The sequence below is a fragment of the Misgurnus anguillicaudatus genome, chromosome 3, assembly GCF_027580225.2.
Source record: "Misgurnus anguillicaudatus chromosome 3, ASM2758022v2, whole genome shotgun sequence".
In the NCBI taxonomy this organism is placed as follows: Eukaryota; Metazoa; Chordata; class Actinopteri; order Cypriniformes; family Cobitidae; genus Misgurnus; species Misgurnus anguillicaudatus.
The window spans coordinates 39,782,565-39,803,782 of record NC_073339.2 but is presented as its reverse complement, the minus strand read 5'-3'; the positions used below and the strand labels follow the sequence as shown (position 1 = coordinate 39,803,782).

Here is a 21,218-nt window from a genome sequence, read left to right as displayed (position 1 = left end):
ACATCTTATTCACTCAAATTTTATTTCATGTCATTTTCAACACTGTTTTTAGTAAAAGAAGAAGAAGAAGGCTAACCGGATTAGCAGGGGAGGAGGAGGCGGAAGTGACGCATTTTATTTTGAAAATTCGTGGCGCTGAATGAAAAACGAACTTTAAATCGTATCCTTTCTCTTCACGTCGACATTGCTTTCTTGTGGTAAGGTTATTAGTAATAACTTAATTCTCTAGATACAACTTTAGTGGTAATATTTATGCTGTAAGATTTGTCGTTAAACTGTGGACAGTTAAACGGACCATCACAAGTCGCTGCAGTGACGAAAGCAATCATGGTTTTATCATAGTAAACGAGTAACAACTGTTTTTGGCAGAATAATTATAATCTGTATCTCGGTATATCTGTGGTTATTATGGCTTTACTAACGTTGCATGGTTAAATAACGTAAGGATTATTCCAACTAAAATCGTTCAGTATATCAACCCTGCTGGAAAAAAACAGCATACCAGCAGGACCAGCGTTGTGTTTTGGTGCTGGTTTGCTAGTGAGCACCAGCTAAACCAGCACTAGCATTAGCACCAACATCCCATGCTGGTCATACCAGCACCAAAACACAACATATGCTGGTCCTGCTGGTATGCTGTTTTTTTCCAGCAGGGTTGATATACTGAACGATTTTAGTTGGAATACTCCTTACGTTATTCAACCATGTAACGACCACCAGTTAAACCAGCATAGACCAGCATAATTCCCATGCTGGTTTGATGCTGTTTTTTCACCAGGGAAATCATTCAATATTACAAATTATCAGCATGATTGAGCATGTGAAATCACAAACCTTGAGATGAATACATTTCTGTACTTTGAGAATAGGAAAGCATTTTTTTCTTTACAAAAGTTATATTCAGAACTGACCTTCAATGAAACGTTGGCTCAGGCAGTAAAATAATCAGTTTTGTGCCTTTTTTTCTCTACTTGGTTTTAATAAAACGAATTGCCTCCCTTGATAAATATTGCATTGAAATAATAAAGCAGTTCATGTAATTTGATGTTCCCTTAGAAGTCTGCACAGTTATGAAGAAAGCTCAGGTGAAAGATCCAGCCATCCCTCCACAGACCAGTGTGACATCCAGAGCAGCACATGCCAAAAACGATATGGACAATAAGTGCGTTACTTTCTTTAAAACATTTCATTTCCTTTACATATACATTTAAAATAAATTTATAATATACATTTTGTTTTTTAGGAAGAACCAGCCCAGATCTCTAAAAGTGTAAGTGTAATGTAATAACTATCTGTATTTTTATCTTTCTTAATAAAGATTTACTTATGAAGATGGCATTTGAAAATATTAAATGCATACTTTGTCGTTTCTAGGCCAACCACAAGGTATGGACAGCAAAATGACTTAAGGGAGCAGAATCGAATCTTGACTGCGACAAATGAAGACCTGCAGAGGCAGCTTGAAGAAATGAAGGTGATTATGTCAAGCATATCATCCAATGATATGTTTTCATTTAATAGCACTAGAAAATAAAACTTAAGTTAAATAATACTGTTTCGTTTTTTAAAGGAAACAGTGACTGAACTGAACCATCGATGCTCGGACCTCAAGGGAGAAAACGGAGAGATTCAGAAACAGCTGCGAGACTGTCATGTCTTACTTGTTGCGGAAAATCTCGACCCAGGTGATTGGTTTTTACCTGTCTGCTGGATCATTAGTCCCAACACATGGTCATGAGAGTTATTTTCTGTTCTGTCGAAGTCTTACAAGCCTCAAATTCAGTTTCAGGAGAAAAGTTGGGCCAGACGGCACAACAAAAGGAAGAACAACGAAAAGAAATAATGGTAACTCAGTATGTTGGTTTATTCATGCATATATCTGCTGCAGAGTAGCTCCACCCCCATTTTAATATGTAATAAATAAAATGGGTTTGATTAATGCATTATTATAACAAATTTGTAAGCATGCACGTTATATTCACTATTAATTTCTCACATCATGGTTAGGACACGTATTCGGCTAGTGAACTAAATTACTTGGCAGAGGAATTATTCATTGCTTTTATTACATATACATTACATTAATACATTTGGCAGACATTTTTATCCAAAGGGACTTGCAGTGCATTACAAGGTATACAGTTTATATGTATACCCTTTTTATTCACAGTGATTTCTTTCATTATTTTATTTACAGACTGTTTCCCAAAATCTTTTGAGTGAGCTTAAACTATTTGGTGAGATGGCGCTGGAGCAAACAGTAAATTTAAATGTGAGTATTAGCATTTCTTTATCATAAAATTATGGATTATTTATTCACCTTTAAATACCCCACAGCCCTCGCTGTTTAATTCATTACATAATAAGTTTACAGCTATAAAAGATGAATTTTACCAGACGCCTCTACAAACTACAGCTCATGCTCGTGTCTTCATCATTTGAATGTGTGCTCTATGTGAACGCTTCTAGGAAGTGCAGCACACCATGAGAGACCTGACGGAAGCTCATGAAAAGCTCCAGCAGGAACGGGCGTTGTTCAGCTTGGATGTGGAGGAAATGGAGAAGGCTTTGGCAGATGCAGAGAGGCTCTTGATAGAGTAAATGAAAGAAACTCTTTTGTTGGCCATAAGTACTGTTAAACCATATGGTGGCGTTCCAAGAGCTGTCAATCTAAAAACCTAAGAGAAAACTGGAAAAAAACAACAACATTTGAACAGAACTGCAATGTAGTCAGTTAAAGATACATGCACTCCAGATTTCTTAAAAAAAAAAATTTATTGATAGTTCACCCTAAAATAAAAATTATTTTAGTTGTTTCAAGCGTGTATACATTTCTTTGCTGAACACAAATGAAGATATTTTAAAGAATGTTTGTAACCAAGCAGATCGGGGGCACCATTGATTATAGTAGGGAAAATAATAGTATGGAATTGAATGGTGCCCCAGATCTGTTTGGTTATTAACATTGAAATATATACAGGTTTGGAACTGGGCGGGGGGTAAATAATTTTTGGTGAACTATCCCTTTAACTTATAAAACGATAGTCTTGGTATAGAGATGTTAGTTTGTTGGTTGATTACAATAAAATATGTAAATATAAACAATTTTCATATGAAATGTAAATAAGCACTTATTAAAAAAAGGCACAAACCAGATATTAATTTCTGATTTGAATGCTGTATAAAAAACAAGGTTAAAAATAATAAAAGCTAAACTGACTTTTTGTATGTTATCTATTCTGTTTTTTTTCATATTGTCTATTGACCATTTACATTTAGCTGACATGCCTATAATAGGCAATAGGGCAGGTTTTATTGTGACAACTTTCCTTATATTGTGCAGACGGCTGGTGACTTTTCTTCCAAAGTGCGCGAATTCAAAATATGTGTCCGTAGAGCTACGTGAACCATGTGCAATGTCCTCCCAAAATAAATGCCCGCTGCACACGTAAAGGGTTTATGATAAAAGGGACGCTCACGTTTACAAAATACTCGCAAGACACTAATTTAACAATTATACATGAGATTAAGTGAGTATCTGCCAAACGCAATTGTCTCTCTTATCAAACCCTTTAGACGCGTGTGCAGCAGGCCCTTATTTTGACAGGACACATGATGCACATGGTTCACGTAACGCGCCAAACGCATATTTTGAAATGACGAGCCACAAACATGATGGGCTATATACATTTTGTAACGAGCTTCGCATTGTGCGCCCTCGAAAAAGAAGTCACTGGCCGCCACTGATATTGTGACAACATATCCTATATACAACTATCTAAAAATTAGCCCAGTTACCCCATAAGAAACCAAAGTAGTAGTCAAAAATAAAATTGTTATACCACGGGGCTGTTGAATGCTTTATTCCGATTGGCTGAGAAATGTTCCATGGGTGTTGATTATTTTTTCTGTAAACATGTCAAATGTCTTAAAAATAGGCACCAGAGCAATGTTTGTGTGCTTGTTGTGTCCTTTGAATTATTTAAAAATAATGCACACCACCTTGGCTGTGCATTATTTTCTTATAATGCAACAGCCCGTCATCAATTATTCCTTACGTATATCATAGGCAGCATTTGGGGGGCACTGCACCCCATAGACCAGAGCCAATTATGATTTTGTATGAGCTGTTAATGAAATAGAAATATGAGAATATATATTTTATATGTTTGATCTTAATATTTTGATGTGTAGAGAAGTAACTTAAGGCTAAAATTGTTTTAATTTATTTAAACCATATTTAAAAACCATAAAGCCACCCTCTCTCTCTCTAATCTCGAAGCATGCACTACCCTTCTTTGCCGGTAGGTGTCCCCCTAAGCTCAGATGCGATGTACTGTATGATTTGGTTTGATTTAAAGTGAAGTTTTAGGTGTATTACTAACCAAACCTGTAGTACACTGTGAGGGTCTTTTAGAGTTTTTTATGTTGTTTCCACAGGGAACCTGTCAGAATAATAGATCAGGACTAAAAGTGGCCTAGAATCAGTTATCCTGACATTGACTTTCAAGCTATTTGAAGGGTCTCTCTCTCACACTTTGACACAATTGAAATGTGATCACTGTTGCAATGTAACTCTATCTGCAATTGAAATATTTATACATTGAGTACACTAACGCAGCTCATACCATCTATTTCTTTTTTCTGATGAACACAAAAGAAGTTATTTTGATAAATGATGGTAAGCACACAGCTGCTGGTAACCATTGACTTGCATAGTAGGAAAAAATACTATGGAATTCAGTGGGTACCGTCAAGTGTGTGCTTACTATCATTTATCAAAATGTCTTCATTATTAATCACAATACTGCCATAATTTTTGTTTTTCCTACTATGGAAGTCAATTGTTACCGATAGCTGTGTGCTTTTGTGTTCATCAGGGATGATAATAATTTTGACAGAATTTCCAAGAAAGTCACTTAACCATTAATAACTGTTGTTATAGGCCAAACATGAGGAAAAAAGATTATCGGTGAAACATCTCATCCATTTAATCATAATAATAAAAACAAGTGCATTACAATGAAGAAGCCTCAATATCACAGGCATTTGTAGTGATATAGTATTGCTACAGTGAAAAAAAAAGATTTTAACACTTTAGCCGCAATTAAAAATGTATGAATGTCATTGAATTGGATACAAAATGTGTTTTTGTATAATTAACATATGTTATTTATGTAAGGAATAATTGACGACGGGCCATTGAATTATAAGAAAATAATGCACACCAAGGTGGTAATGCGGCACGACGCGAAGCGGAGTGTCGTTACACCGCAGGTCAATTATTCCGCTTATACCACGGTTACCACAAACATTGCTCTGGTGCCTATTTTTAAGACATTTGAAAAGTTAGGTGTGCGGTTTACAGAAAAATAATCAACACCCATAGAACATTTCTCAGCCAATCAGAATGCAGCATTCAACAGACCCGTGGTATAATTTAAAATAACCATTAACGTTAGGTTTTAAATGTTTTGGTTTAACTTTATTTCTCTTACTTTGGAAAGAAGCATCTGCTAAATAAACCTTAAATGCATTTCATTTGTTTGCAGATGCCACTTGGTTTAAAAGGTTATCTAATGCAATTCATACATTTTTCAGTGTAACTGAGCCCCAAATGCTTTTCAGGGTAACTGTAGGTCTCACAAATGAACATATACACAGTACAAGAGACTGCATCACATTCAAATAGCACTGACTAAAATTATTTACTATAAATTAAAGAGTTGCTTGGGAATTTAAGCAATAATTTTATTCAATTATAACGTCAAATAATACTTGTCCAGGTTTGCTGACTAAAGGTTGGGATTGTAATTTTAAACAAATGTGCCTTTATACCCATTTTTTATATAGCTGGGTCACGCACAGCTGAATCAATGCTTGTAAATTTTCAAATGTACACGTTCTCTCCCTGTACCTTGTGTTTATGATGTTCTGGGTGGTAGCCACAGCATTGTGATGTGATTTTTAGCACATTGTTGTATATTGTGAATGCAATATACATTCATAAAAGTGTGTACTTGCTTAAAGCAACCGACTCTTGCTTGTGAAGTCATAAGAGCCCCCAAGTGTCTAAAATATTCTGGACCCTAAACATACATCAGGTCCCTCTTTTAATGGCTGTTTGTCTCTCTACCATACTGGCTAATGACTACACACTGTAGGCAGCATAAAAAATTATATTTGAATTATGTGACCCTGTTTTTGAAATCCAGGTCTCATAATCGAATTATGAGATGAGGAGCATCAAAGTTTGATATGGGTCATTAACACAGATTTCAATCTGTGATATGACATTCATTATTATTATTATTATGTTCTTTACATTATGTAAAAAAACAGTACATCACAAAAAACATGGCTTGGGTTTTCACAGGCTGGGCCATATATAAAGCATGAACTTGTTGGCAATAACCAAAAGTTGTAAAAACTGAAAATAAACTGCAAAACTTTTTCAAGCTCAACCACTCACCTTCCCCACTTATGCACACTCACGAGATTGTGAGATAGTGAAGGCAGTGAAGAATACATCTATACTGCCTTCAAACATTGATTAGATTAAGGAATCTCAGGAGACAAGAGGTAATGCAAGCATTGGATTTGCTTGGATGTGCCTCGATGCCTTCCTACCTTAGAATGTATCCACCGAAAGCAACGCTTTATAGCTTTAGCAGCCATAGGAAAAGTTTATTTAAAGAGCACATGCACATTTTTACAACATGTAATGTAAGTCTCGGGTGTGCCTAGAATGTGTCTGTGAAGTTCCAGCTCAAAATACCCAACAGATAATTTATTATAGCATGTCCAAAATGCCCTTATTTGGGTAGGAGCAAAAAAGTGCTGTTTTCGTGTCTGTACCTTTAAATGCAAATGAGCTACAGCTCCTCACTCCCTTACCAAAAAATCACCATCTGATTCCTGTGAATACAATCTGAGACAATAGTATCCTTAAATGCATTAGCGCTACAACGTGCTAACAAACACATTTAGAAATGCCTTTGGATAAAATTAACCAGTCAGTCAGTGGCCATGGGCGGGGCTTTTCAATGTGACATCACATTAACAAGAGAATCAAAACGGCATGTTTATTGAGATTGCTTTGGATTAAAAAAGGAGAGGGTGGATTTTGTTCATTGTAGGGTTGTTGTGTTCACACACCGCCAACACACATTTATTTCCAAACACCTTGTAAAAGTGGATTTGCTTAATATGTGCCCTTTAAAGTAATAGCACACCTCTCCCAAACTCATTATGTTAGAGGTGCAATTCTTGTCTGTAGCATGAAGACAAATACTTAGATTGGAGGAAACATAAAACAATGAAAATGAATTACAGCAGATGCAAAAATAACAACAACATGAGTGCCAATAGTAAATAAGTTGTGATTTGATTACAGGTTTTGATGGGCTTTGGTTACGTTCACTCTATATCAAGCTTTTAGACACCAGATATTTTCTAAATGCCATGATGGTTTACACTGCGACGTATACACTGCACATTTTGACCATTTCAAAACACAATGAACTTTAACTCTTTCCCCACCAGCGTTTAAAAAAAAGTTGCCAGCCAGCGGCAGCATTTTTTATGAATTTTACAAAAGTTAAAGGCCTTCCAGAAAATGTCTTTCTTTAAAAATATAAACATACAATCTATCAAATGAAAAAAAACAGACCCTCTGCTTAAAAAAAGAAACTTTTTCATCCTAATTTTATTTGTTCTCTTTTTATCACCTCTTAAATATGGGTCGTTTCTTAAAAAATATCAAATTTTGAACATAATTGCATTTTTGTGAAGGACTTTTGATAGAGATCAGATGCAGAGCGATGATCAAAACATACACGGAGTTTTGACTGTTTTCCCTAAAGGTTTGCTTACGAGTTTTGTAAGTTGGGTAAGGCGCCACCATGTGGATAATAGAGAAAATATGGATTTCTGGAAAACTCGTCATTGACAGGGAAGCATTTTCTCCTAATTGACAAGTTAACTCGTCAATGGCGGGGAAAAAAATTGTACTTGAGTACAATTCTGGTAAATACAATCAGATTAAGATTTTCTGCATAATACTTCCTGTTTTGAGACCTAACATCTTATGCTAAAATTAATAGTCGGTCCTTCGGTGCTGTTTTAAATTATAAATTTTGTATGACACAAAATAAAAATCTTTAGGCCATACATATGATTCACACAAGTATGCGCATGTTTGACCATTATGTTTCCAAGTATGCAGTCTCGTTGTGCATACTTGCTTTATTACAGTTTTAAAAACAAACCTTAATAAAGAAAGGCGCGATAGTCACCTTCATACGGAGCCCCTAAGGGGAGATGGAGCAAAAATTAAATAAAGTTTAGTTTCGTGTGCGCACGTGAAACTATCGCGTGCTCATGTGAAACTTTTGCGTACTCATGTGAAACTTTCGCATGCTCATGTGACCACACGAAACTAATTTTTTAACAAAAAGTGTGCACATGAAGGTTTTGCGTGAGCACATGAAACTAAACTTTAGATTTTTTTACTTCAATGTCACCTTAGCGGCTCAGTACCTACAAATGTCGCTATAAATAAGTTTCATTCATTTTAAATAACGTGTTTCCTTGTTATGGCTATGTTTAGAATAGACTGCTAGCTTACTGCTTACTATGCTATATGTACTGTATACTGCCTACCACTTTTTGAAGTAATTGAAACAGTGTACTACTCTTTGATATATTTATTGTGGTACTATTTTGTCAAATAATACATTACAGTATAATCAACGTGTGTGTAAAAATGATGGAAAGATCACATAGTATACACACTATATACTAGTAGTATGTATACTAGTGTAGTATGGTAGAGTTCTATTCTGAACATAGCCTTTATTATGGTAAAATCAAGTACCTTATAAGCACTTAAAGGGGACATTTCAGAAGCCTCTTTGGTGTCCCCAGAGTACGTATGTGAAGTTCTAGCTCAAAATATCATATAGATCATTTATTATAACATGATAAAATTGCCACTTTGTAGGTGTGAGCAAAAATGTGCCATTTTTGTGTCCTTTTAAATGCAAATGAGCTGATCTCTGCACTAAATGAAAGTGCAGTGGTTGGATAGTGCAGATTAAGGGGTGGTATTATCCCCTTCTGACATCACAAGGGGAGCCAAATTCAATGACCTATTTTTTCACATGCTTGCAGAGAATGGTTTACCACAACTAAGTTACTAGGTTGATCTTTTTCACATTTTCTAAGTTGATAGAAGCGCTGGGGACCCAATTATAGCACTTAAACATGAAAAAAGTAAGATTTTCATGATATGTCCCCTTTATAGCATTCAAACATGCAACATTTTGTTGGGCTACACCACAACCAACACTTGTATGCACACCGTTATCATATTTGCTGTGTTTTATTCATCAACACTGACGATCTTTCATACTGAAATAAATATTTGTTCACCATTAAAAAAGGAAAATCTGCGTATATTTGGATTGGTTATCAATTCTCCGCATGACTGGATTGTACATACAACGCAAGCCCGTCAAAAAAACAGCGTGGATTGTGACATGAACATCACTAAAGTACTACGTCGACTTGGCACAGATCTACACTACGGTAAAAACATTGTTCGTACAAAAAGTGATCCTAAAAATATACACACATACAACCTATTTTACATACAGTATTGCTAACCTAAGAAAACGTCTGTCGCGCACATTTTCTTCATCGATTAAAGCATCACTCTTTTGGTTTAAGAGAGCAATACGTGTGCAAAGGCAGTATTTTCAGTCTTCCCACCACAAAAAAACACACAAACACGTCGTTGTTCCTATCACACACTGTACAAGTCCTGTGATTTTTAGGGATCAGAATGTTTTTCGCCCAATCACTCGATCGTGTTTGCCCACACATTACGATTAATCCCATGGAACGGGAATTAAATTCCTTCCCTTTGTGGTTCTTTGCGAAATAGGTATCGCCTCTTGCTAAAGAGTCTCACAGTGTAACGTCTTCGCTCCATTCGGGTTGTGGTTTAACTTCGAAAATCCACCCAGAAACACATCAACAATTAAATACTTTAATACCCTCCCTTCTTTGAAGAGAGTAAAATACATATTTCGGGGGAATTACAGGTCATTCATCTCTATGCGACGACGCAAATCATCCCAACATTCTGTTTGTCTTCCCCACGCTTGTTTTTGAGTGTTTTCATTGGTTAATCAGACAAACGAGGAGAAGCCCGTCACAGGGGTGCGTGTTCCCGGTGCCGGCTGCCCTGTGGGCGTATAGACGCCTCCGACGCTGTGTTGGGTCACCACAGTCTGATAATAACCCCCCTCCGCATCCGTCATGGGACATTCCTCGAAACCTCCTCCCGGCTTTGCGCCTTTGGGCTGACGCTTCCACGAGTTGTAATAGGTGGGGTCACTCATGTAGTGATTTACGAACGAATGCTTGGGTTGCTCGTCCTCGTAGTCGCTGTCGCTCACCTGCACACAAGGGTTAATGGGAAGGATGCAGACCAGAGTTACAACATGGATATTGCTGGTGCCTGATTGTTCAATCTTTAACATGACCTTGTGTAGGTGTAGAAAACAGTAAATCACAAAAAAATGACTTCAGCTGTGTTTACACAGGCAGGGTCACATATTTATTATGAAAGTCTTTAGGGTTACTGAAAGTGAGGTTTGGATGGTCATGTGATCTCTTTAGTTGCCAGTATAATGAGTTCGATCCAAGGGATCACACATACTTATATAACATATTCTTTGAGATGGGTTAGATATTGTGAAAGAGCATTGAGATGGTGTTGGCGTGTATACCTCTGACTCGGAAAGCTCTGTTGGTTTTTCCGTAAGGGTGGTGCTCTCTGTTAAAGCTGCCCCGTTATAGTTATTACAGATGTCTTCATCCGAGTAGTGCAGTCCACCCGGGCTCGGTCGTGGTGGTGACCTGGGGACCGATCATTGAAGTTAAAGTCAAACATCACATTCCTCATGATGATATTGCATGTTATTACACGGCTTTCTGGAATGCTTGATTCTGATTGGTCAGTTGAGACATTTGCAGGTTCGTTCTTTTCAAATAATAACCGCTCCAAAGTAATAACGCATAGCCGGTACTACTTGCATGTTTTAAATCCCTCCGCGCCAACAAAGATTACTGTTTGGCGCCATCTTGTGATAAACACTGGACAACCACAATTAAGAATGGAACAAGTTTGACATTCATTTTAACATGAACGGAAAAAACAAAACATTTAAACAGTGGATAGAAGAACGAACAACGACAAGACACAGAGAGCTTACTGAGACTGAACTTGACAAAACAGAGCATGACAGCTACGAAGCCAACACTCAAAGAAATACAGAATGGGCATTAAAACTTCTCAAAGACTGGCTAAAAGAGAAAAAAATGGAGACAGACAAGTATGAAGCAGAGGATCTTAATAAGGTATTATCGTAATGATCATTTTATGCATCTGTGCAAAGTTTCGCGGAAGGATAAAAATGTTAATTTAAAACAAATATGGCAATAAAATGTTTAAAATTTATATTCATGTCCAGTTTTTTTCTTATGTGGCAAGTAGCCGTGTAATAAGCGGGATAATGTAGAGGCAGCCGGTAGTTATCGGGTAAATAAGCCCCTTCAGTGTGATACAAGACCCTCCGCTTCGCGTCGCACCGATTTATTTTTCCGCCAGTGGGTGCTTGGCACAACGTCAGGCAACGTTTAGGTTGCTTAGTAATGGCAGACGCTACGGGAGCACCCAAGCGGTTTGGAAAGAAGGAGGAAAGCGACAAGGTTGTGTTTTCTATGCGGTTGTAGATGCAAAATGTTAAGCGCCCCTTACTTATTCATCAAAACATTGTAGATATTACAACTCACGAGATTCACCAATAAGAGAGGCTCCCAAATTTCAAATAAAAATTAATTGAGCATATCTGGCCCCTTCTGTGGTTGCTCGAGCCCCCACGATATTGGCGCCTATGGTAGAAATGTTTACAAACTCATCTACCACTGGAGAAAAGCACACTTGTTCAATAAGTAAGGGATAATGTAAAGGCAGCCAGAAGTTATCGGGAAATAAGCCCCGACAGTGTAATCAGGACCCGGCGTGAAGCGGAGGGTCTTGTATCACACTGAAGGGGCTTATTTTCCTGATAACTACCGGCTGCCTCTACATTATCCCGCTTATTACACGGCTACTTGTCACATAAGAAAAAAAACGGACATGAATATGAATTTGAAACATTTTATTGGCATATTTGTTTTAAATTAACATTTTTATCCTTCCGCGAAACTTTGCACAGATGCATAAAATGATCGTAATACCTTATTAAGATCATCTGCTTCATACTTGTCTGTCCCCATTTTTTTCTCTTTTAGCCAGTCTTTGAGAAGTTTTAATGCCCATTCTGTATTTTGTTGTGTGTTGGCTTGGTAGCTGTCATGCTCTATTTTGTCAAGTTCAGTCTCAGTGAGCTCTCTGTGTTGTCGTTGTTTGTTCTTCTATCCACTGTTTAAATGTTTTGTTTTTTCCGTACATGTTAAAATGAATGTCAAAATTTTCCATTCTTAATTGTGGTTGTCCAGTGTTTGTCACAAGATGGCGCCAAACAGTAATCTTTATTGGTCTTTATTGGCGCGGAGCGATTTTAATCGTTTAATAGTACCGGCTATGCGTTATTACTTTGGAGCGGTTATTATTTGAAAAGAACGAACCTGCAAATGTCTCAACTGACCAATCAGAATCAAGCATTCCAGAGAGCCGTGTAATAATCATATATAATGTTCATACAGTTTTAGATGTATGGATTGTTGTATTCTCCGGAATACAATTATACAGAGATTGTTCATTTAATTGAATTAGAAACACTGCAAAAAATGACTTTCTTACTTAGTATTTTTGTGTTGTTTTTAGTAAAAATATAACAAAATTCTTAAATCAAGATGCAATTTCTTGATGACCAAAATGACCCAAGATAATATGTCTAGTTTTTTAGACCAAAAATATTAGATTTGTGTTTAAAACAAGGCAAAAAATATGCCACCACTTAATTTTTCCCCATTGGCAGATTTTTTGTTTGTTTTAAGCACAAATTCCCTTAAATTTTATCTTTTTGTCTAAATTTGATACATTTTTCTTAGGTGATTTTGCTCAACAAGAAAATGCATCTTGATTTAAGAATTTTTAGATATTTTTAAGACAAAAATACTAAGTAAGAAAGACATTTTTTGCAGTGAACCCACAACAAAAAAAGACAAAAGCATTCCAAAATTTTTTTTTTAATTCATAGATAACAACAAATTAGTTTTTATTGATATTTTGACCATTGAACTAGGAAATGTCCCCGGTTTTCATTAAAAAAAATCTGGTCACCTTAATGTATATAAAAATGATTAAACGTTTTAATTTAACTAAGGCCTAGTCCTGGCTTTAGCTAAACCTCATCTGTGAAACAGGCCTAGGTATAGTAAAATGAAATTTGAACATGCAATTCAACCTTACCTCGTTCCATTCTTCTTGAGGAAAGAGCTTTTCACATTTAGATGTCTGCTGTTTAACTCTAGTGCTGTGAAGCCACCGTTATCAAGAGTTACAGTCTCTTCTACAGTGGAGATGTGCTTTCCTGTGGAAAATATTAGATTACATCCATGTAAATAAATGTGTTGTAATATCATCATCTCATTTTTGATGGAGCTTTTGCATCTGAGCTCCTTAATTATTGAATGACCAAATATAATCTTTGTTTGGTAAGCAGTTATTTAATAGTGTAGAAAAGAAACCCCTGGCTTCAACACCCTGTTCGGATTTTTTGGTGATATTGATATATTCGGTGATACTGTATATTATATTCAATATAAGTCTCACCTGTACCACAGCTCCTGTACTTCTTGTTCTGTCCAAGCAGCAGCAAACCAAACACAACCATCAGAATCAGAATGATGCTTATCAATGCCATGACCACCAGGAACCACCACTCCTCGTAGAAGGGCGTTTCAGACAGAGCTACAAAAACAACAGGAGAACATCCATACTTTATTTGTAATGCAAATCACAAGAGCATTTTGTTAATGAAAAAGCACAGTTTTTAGTTTTATTCTGCTAGTTACAGATGTGTGAATATGTAGATGTTTGACACTAGGTGGCAGTAGAGAAATACTCTTTACAGTTCTTCATACTAAGCCTGCATCCCTCCCAATTCGCCTACTTATAATTTGGCCTAAATTATAGATAGGTACTGTTTTTGTTATAGAAATTTGAGTACATTAAAAGAGATTAGGCAAACTAAACTAATTTAGACTACTGTTTAGTACTGATAGTATGCAAATTTGGAAGCAGGGTTAGATGTCTGTACTTTAAAAAAAAAGAATTTTAATGTGCGGCATGCCATTTTAAGTTTTATAAACAAGTATTTGATATAGTATGATATCAGTATGATCCGTGTTTATATATTATTGAATAAAAATGCTTAGTGTTGCATACTGCATACTTTTCAAACTATTAATGTACTGCATATGGCATTCTAAGTTTTATAAACAAGTATCTGATATAGTATGCAGTAAGCAAGACTAAATATTTTCATCTCATGATCATCACTATTGAATATTGCATACTTTTCAAAATATCAATGTGCTGGATATGGCATTCTGTTTTGTATATTAGTATCAGATAAAATATAAGTATGCAACCATAAAAAATGTTTGTCTTGTCATATCAGTATGATCCGTGTTTATATTACTAATGTCATAAACTGAAAATGTTTAGTGTTACAGCATACTTTTTTAAGTACACTATTAAGTGTGCTGCATATGGCATTGTGTTTTGAAACGTATGCAGTATGCAACAATAAACATTTTTGTCTTGTGATATCAGTATGATCTGTTTTTATATTATTAAATGAAAATTTAAGTGTTGCATACTGCATACTTTTTAAAGTAGACTATTAAGTGTGCTGCATATGACATAGTGTTTTGAAACTAGTATCTGATAAAGTATGCAGCATGCAACAATCACAAGACAAATTTTTTTATATATCAGTATGATCCGTGTTTATGTTACTAATTTAACTAAATGAAAATGTTTAGTGTTGCATACTGCATCCTTTTTTAAGTACACTATTAAGTGTGCTGCATATGACATTGTGTTTTGAAACGTATGCAGTATGCAACAATAAACATTTTTGTCTTGTGATATCAGTATGATCTGTATTTATATTATTAAATGAAAATTTTAGTTTTGCATACTGCATACTTTTTAAAGTAGACTATTAAGTGTGCTGCATATGACATAGTGTTTTGAAACTAGTATCTGATAAAGTATGCAGCATGCAACAATCACAAGACAATTTTTTTTATATATCAGTATGATCCGTGTTTATGTTACTAATTTAACTAAATGAAAATGTTTAGTGTTGCATACTGCATCCTTTTTTAAGTACACTATTAAGTGTGCTGCATATGACATTGTGTTTTGAAACGTATGCAGTATGCAACAATAAACATTTTTGTCTTGTGACATCAGTATGATCTGTATTTATATTATTAATTGAAAATTTAAGTGTTGCATACTGCATACTTTTTAAAGTAGACGATTAAGTGTGCTGCATATGACAGTGTTTTGAAACTAGTATCTGATAAAGTATGCAGTATGCAACAATAAACATTTTTGTCTTGTGATATCAGTATGATCCGTGTTTATTTTACTAATGTCATAAAATGAAAATGTTTAGAGGTGGATACTGCATACTTTTTAAAGTAGACTATTAGTGTGCTGCATATAGCATTGTATGTTGAGACTAATATTTGATAAAGTATGCAGTATGTAACAATAAACATTTTTGTCTTATGATATCAGTATGATCTGTAATTATATTATTAAATGAAAATTTTACTGTTGCATACTTTTTAAAGTAGACTATTAAGTGTGCTGCATATGACATAGTGTTTTGAAACTAGTATCTGATAAAGTATGCAGTATGCAACAATCACAAGACACACTTATATATCAGTGTGATTCGTGTTTATATTACTACTTTAATAAAATAAAAATGTTTATTGTTGCATACTGCATAGTTAATCAGATACTAGTTTAAAACACATAATGCAATATGCAGCACATTTATAGTCTACTTTAAAAAGTATGAAGTATGCAACCCTAAACATTTTCATTTTATGAAATTAGTAATATAAACACGAATCATACTGATATCACAAGACAAAAATGTTTATTGTTGCATACAGCATACTTTATCAGATACTAGTTTAAAACACATAATGCAATATGCAGCACATTTATAGTCTACTTTAAAAAGTATGAAGTATGCAACCCTAAACATTTTCATTTTATGAAATGAGTAAAATAAACACGAATCATACTGATATCACAAGACAAAAATGTTTATTGTTGCATACAGCATACTTTATCAGATACTAGTTTAAAACACATAATGCAATATGCAGCACATTTATAGTCTACTTTAAAAAGTATGAAGTATGCAACCCTAAACATTTTAATTTTATGAAATTAGTAATATAAGCATGGATCACACTGATATCACAAGACATATAAATGTGCTGCATATTGCATTATGTGTTATAAACTAGTATCTGAAAAAGTATACAGTATGCAACAATAAACATTTTTGTCTTGTGATATCAGTATGATCCGTGTTTATATTACTAATTTCATAAAATGAAAATGTTTAGGGTTGCATACAATAAACATTTTTGTCTTATGATATCAGTATGATCTGTATTTATATTAATACATTTAAATGTTTAGTGTGGCAAACTGCATACTTTTCAAAGTAGACTATTAATGTGCTGCATATGGCATTGTGTTTTTTTAAGCCAGCATCTGATAACGTTTTTTTCAGTATGCAACAACAAATATTTTTGTCTTATAATATTAGTATGATCTGTATTTATATTACTAAATGAAAATGTTAAGTGAGGCATACTGCTTACTTTTCAAAGTAGACTATTGCATTCTATGTTTTTTAAGCTAATATCTAATATAGCATGCAGTATGCAACACTAAACATTTTTATCTTATAGTATACCTTTATGCATGCTACATTTATCACAACATAGCCATCTAAAATAAACTCCCCAGTCAACAATCGGTTAAATGTACATGAAAATAATAAAGAAGATTACCAGACATGGCGGTAGAAGGCAGGCTGGGATCACCATAGCCGAAACGGTTGATGGCGATGACACGAAACTCATAGGCCACACCTGAACGTAGGCGGTCCAGACTGATGGTGTACGAGAAGCTTCCAGGTGGGAGATGCTTGACAAATGTGTCCCATAATCCTTCATCTGGAAATGTAGGGGGAGTAATTGGTTGGCACACACGGGAGGAAAGATGGAAGATGTGCAAGTCAGAAGTGGAAGGTTAATTGAGAATAAGACCGATTTAAAACAGAACATGTAATACAGAGAAGTCAACCACAGGGGGCGCCAGAGATACAGAAAGGGTCACGGAAAATCTATGAACTGTAGATGATCTCATTTATGGTACATTTTGAAAGGTTGTACAGCTGCAGGTTATATCTCAAATATCTATCTATCTATCTATCTATCTATCTATCTATCTATCTATCTATCTATCTATCTATCTATCTATCTATCTATCTATCTATCTATCTATCTATCTATCTATCTATCTATCTATCATTAAAAGTCAATGGTGAGATTTGCACTCAGGTCCTCGGTTACTGCTCACCTGATGGACGGGCTTCAATGACGTATCCTGTGACAGGTCCCGCCCCTTCAGCACCCTTTGACCAATGAAGCGTCAGAGCCGCCGCGGATTTTGTGATCAAGGTCTGCAAGGGCGACCCAGGAGAGCCTATAAAATATAAAGCGTATTATGACTCAATTCTGAAAGCGTCTCATTTCTCAAGGATCGATAACATCACAGAAAGCAGTTTCTAAAAATGGATCTGGACGATTTGATCAATCATAACACTTCAAACCATAACACAGGCCTCAAAAGTCAGGCCATGGATGACAGTGATGAAATTCTGATAATTTAATCATTTTTAAATAGATTTTGTCCTCTTACAACACGGGCTTTCAAAACCGACAGCCTGATCCGTTTGAAAGTTGTTTAGATTTCATAAAGGTCACAATGAAGCCTCAGGGATACACCTTCTTCAAAACATTCAACATTCACATCCACTATACTGTTAACACTCTACATTACCCACAAATCCTCGCACCTTTAAAATGAACCGGGCTGTTCGAAATGTCATGTGATTCATTCAATTCACTCGCGCATCAACACGGGAAGTCAGTGAGGAACTGTCGAGTAGACCACCCCCCTTTTTGAAGTTAAAATAGTCGTTATTCTGCACAATGTAGGGGTGGGACAATTTGGGAGCATTTGATTGGACGGGAAATCTTCTGTATGCAAATTTTGTCAGTGTTTTGGGCCATAGCAGTGCATATATATCGTTAAGTCTAACGTATTTATACTAAAAAAAGTTTAATTTTGATTTCATGGGGACTTTAAAGGCGGGGTGCATGATCTCTGAAAGCCAATATTGATATTTGAAATCAACTAAACAAACACGCCCCTACCCCATAAGAATCTGGACCGTCTTTTAATAAACCCGCCCCAAACATACGCAATCCAGCAGCGATGTCGGTTAGTAGACACGCCCCTTACTGCTGATTGGCTACAAGTGTTTTTTGGTAGTCTGCCCTACTCCGTTGTGTTTTACAAAAATCACGCACCCCGCCTTTAAATGTTTTTGCATGTATGCTGGCCTTTGCTGGCTGTTTTTTGGCCTTTGCCAATGTTTTTTTTTAAAGCAGCATCTGATAAAAGTTTGTAGTATGCAACAATAAACATTTTTGTATTGTGATATCAGTATGATCCGTGTTTATATTACTAATTTAATAAAATGAAAATGTTTAGTGTTGCATACTGCATACTTTTTAAAGTAGACTATAAATGTGCTGCATATTGCATTTTGTTTTGAAAGTAGTATCTGATAAAGTATGCAGTATGCAACAATAAAATATACGCTCTATAAATTACTTAAATGAGTTTTTCGGCCTTATTTTTGTCTTGTGGTATCAGTATGATACGTGTTTATATTACTGATTTCATAAAATAAAAATGTTTATTGTTGCATACTGCATACTTTAGACTATTAGTGTGCTGGATATGGCATTGTGTTTTGAAACTAATATTTGATAAAGTATGCAGTATGAAATAATAAACATGTTTGTCTTGTGATATCAGTGTGATCCATGTTTATGTTACTAATTTGAAAATGTACTAATTTAATAAAATAAAAACGTTTAGTGTTGCATACTTTAGACTATGAGTGTGCTGGATATGGCTTTGTGTTTTTGAAACTAGTATCTGATATAGTATGCAGTATGCAACAATAAACATGTTTGTCTTGTGATATTAATACATTTTTTGCATGTATGTTTGGTCTTTGCTGGCTGTTTTTTGGCTTTTGCCAATTTTTGGCCTTCCCTATCTGCTTCAACTGAGCCATTAAAACCATGTACGTATATTTATCTCCAAACTACTTCTATTCATTTAAATACTAAATTGTTACATCTACCGCTCTATAAAAAAAAATCATAGTACAGCGCATTACCTTAAATGAGTTTTCCGGCCTTATTTCCATCTGCAACTATTTTTAATCTTTGGAATAACAAAGAATATATCTAAACCACCGACTTCCTGGTGGGTTACAGGATGTAAGTCTTAAAATGGAAAAGCACTAGTTCAGTGACTCAGACATTCAACAATTCATTTAATACTCTTTTAATCCGGTCCTGTTTCTAGAACAGCAGGGATGGTTCTCATCCATTATGCATGCTATTTTGCATTATTATCATTTTATTAACTATTCATATTTCCTCATACCTTCCACTGGTCCGGCAGTTATATTGGCCTCCAGCTCAGGCCCATAACTGATGGTTCTGGCCTGAACTCTAAAGCGATAGACCACACCCCTCATCAGGTCTCGAACCTTCAGCCAACGCTGCCAGTTCCCCTTGATGTCCACCGTAACTGTCTTACTGACACCTGTCAAACAAAGGGTTAAAGTGGTTTGTGTGATACAAAAATAACAGAAACCTCATTCACACGGTACTTTGGTCCCAGAAAATATAAAACATAAAATTGACAGACATGCTTCTGTGTGAATGCAATCACGTGCTGTAAATTTTGTAGGATTGCTATGGAAAGAGGACCTAGTAAAATTGCCGTAAGATACCCGAAAAGCCCTCTGTGTGAATGAGACGCAGAAACAATGCCATAAAACGAGGGGTTTACGTGCACATTCACGATGAGAATTGTCTGCAAACTGGACTGAAGCAGAGATCAAGGAGCTCGTCAAATATCCACTCTGAAGCTGAAATCATTCATTAGCATGATAGAACGGCGCGTCACGCAGTCCTTCCAGAAAAACTAGTTTTTTTGTGATTGTTGCGGCTAAAAATCCTTGATCTTGCGGCACGTTTTCTTAAAAAATGCGATGAAATATGCTGGATATTTATGCAATTTTATGTAATAAAATTTCGGGAACTTGCAAAAATTGCGGGAACTTGCAAAAACTGTTTTCAGCTTTTGCAGCTTTTCAATGATGTTCACGTCACATAATCACGTCACTTCATAACATTCCCATGGCAACAGGGGAAATGGCTGCACTTGTGTGAGGTAAATGCAACATTTTTCAACTTTCTGCTAAGATATGTGATTTTTGCTACAAAAATGCAGGAATTATGAAATCATGCAAGCCCTGCATACTATGCGCACGGAAATCTGCAATTTATGCTTAATTTTTAATTTATGTTTAAGTGCGACAAATTCGAAAAAATGCGTCCCCTACATAAATATGTGGATTTTGGCTGATTGTGCGTTAAATAATGCGATCGCATAATCGCGTTTTTCTAGAGGGACTGTTTATAGTCCTCCTTATGATAAACAAAAATGCACCCGAGTGGTTTCTGGAGAAAGAGAAAACGGATAATAAGCAAACTTCTGGAAGAAAAAAATGACCATGTGTAGGACTTTAAATACGTCACGTGTCTTTACGGTATCTGTGTGAACGCACACACAGATTCCGGCAAATCATTGGCAGTGTGAACGAACCATAAATCAAACGATCCCGAAAAAAAACAGAGTGCATTTCCCATGTACTTTCCGTAATGTCTGTGTGAAAAGGGATCGAATGAAATGTTCTTCCTTTGTTAAA

General features: G+C 35.6%; 2 protein-coding genes across 6 annotated transcripts in view; one reads left to right on the top strand and one right to left on the bottom strand.

The window, feature by feature from the left end:
• The first annotated feature begins 35 nt into the window (after nt 1-35).
• knstrn (kinetochore localized astrin (SPAG5) binding protein) lies at nt 36-3,224 on the top strand. 3 transcript variants are annotated; one of them, XM_055205901.2, is made up of 9 exons: nt 70-160; nt 905-949; nt 1,057-1,162; nt 1,244-1,270; nt 1,375-1,474; nt 1,571-1,685; nt 1,784-1,845; nt 2,198-2,272; nt 2,470-3,224. In XM_055205901.2, the coding sequence occupies exons 3-9, from the start codon at nt 1,071-1,073 to the stop codon at nt 2,599-2,601; spliced, it is 603 nt and encodes a 200-aa protein (XP_055061876.1). In that variant the 5' UTR covers nt 70-160; nt 905-949; nt 1,057-1,070; the 3' UTR covers nt 2,602-3,224. The 3 variants fall into 3 exon arrangements, with proteins under 3 accessions (XP_055061875.1, XP_055061876.1, XP_055061877.1); XM_055205900.2 differs by lacking the exon at nt 905-949 and having other exon boundaries at nt 36-197; XM_055205902.2 differs by lacking the exon at nt 70-160 and having other exon boundaries at nt 895-949.
• A 3,844-nt stretch (nt 3,225-7,068) lies between these two features.
• Nucleotides 7,069-21,218, bottom strand: part of sdk1b (sidekick cell adhesion molecule 1b) — a 373,118-nt gene continuing 358,968 nt past the window's right edge. For all 3 annotated transcript variants that reach the window (XM_073866164.1, XM_073866162.1, XM_073866163.1), the window contains 7 exons: nt 19,886-20,047; nt 17,714-17,839; nt 17,143-17,307; nt 13,853-13,990; nt 13,490-13,610; nt 10,800-10,929; nt 7,069-10,466 (listed from right to left, as the gene is read on the bottom strand). In XM_073866164.1, coding sequence (XP_073722265.1) covers nt 10,197-10,466; nt 10,800-10,929; nt 13,490-13,610; nt 13,853-13,990; nt 17,143-17,307; nt 17,714-17,839; nt 19,886-20,047 — 1,112 coding nt within the window. In that variant the 3' untranslated portion in view covers nt 7,069-10,196. The remainder of the gene's footprint in view (nt 10,467-10,799; nt 10,930-13,489; nt 13,611-13,852; nt 13,991-17,142; nt 17,308-17,713; nt 17,840-19,885; nt 20,048-21,218) is intronic.

Excerpts from the sequence above, each read along its gene's own strand:
- knstrn (XM_055205900.2), top strand. The coding sequence starts at position 1,071 with ATGAAGAAAGCTCAGGTGAAAGATCCAGCCATCCCTCCACAGACCAGT. Across the intron at positions 1,686-1,783 it reads TGCGGAAAATCTCGACCCAG|TTTCAGGAGAAAAGTTGGGC; the intron begins GTGATTGGTTTT and ends CCTCAAATTCAG. Across the intron at positions 2,273-2,469 it reads AGCAAACAGTAAATTTAAAT|GAAGTGCAGCACACCATGAG; the intron begins GTGAGTATTAGC and ends GAACGCTTCTAG.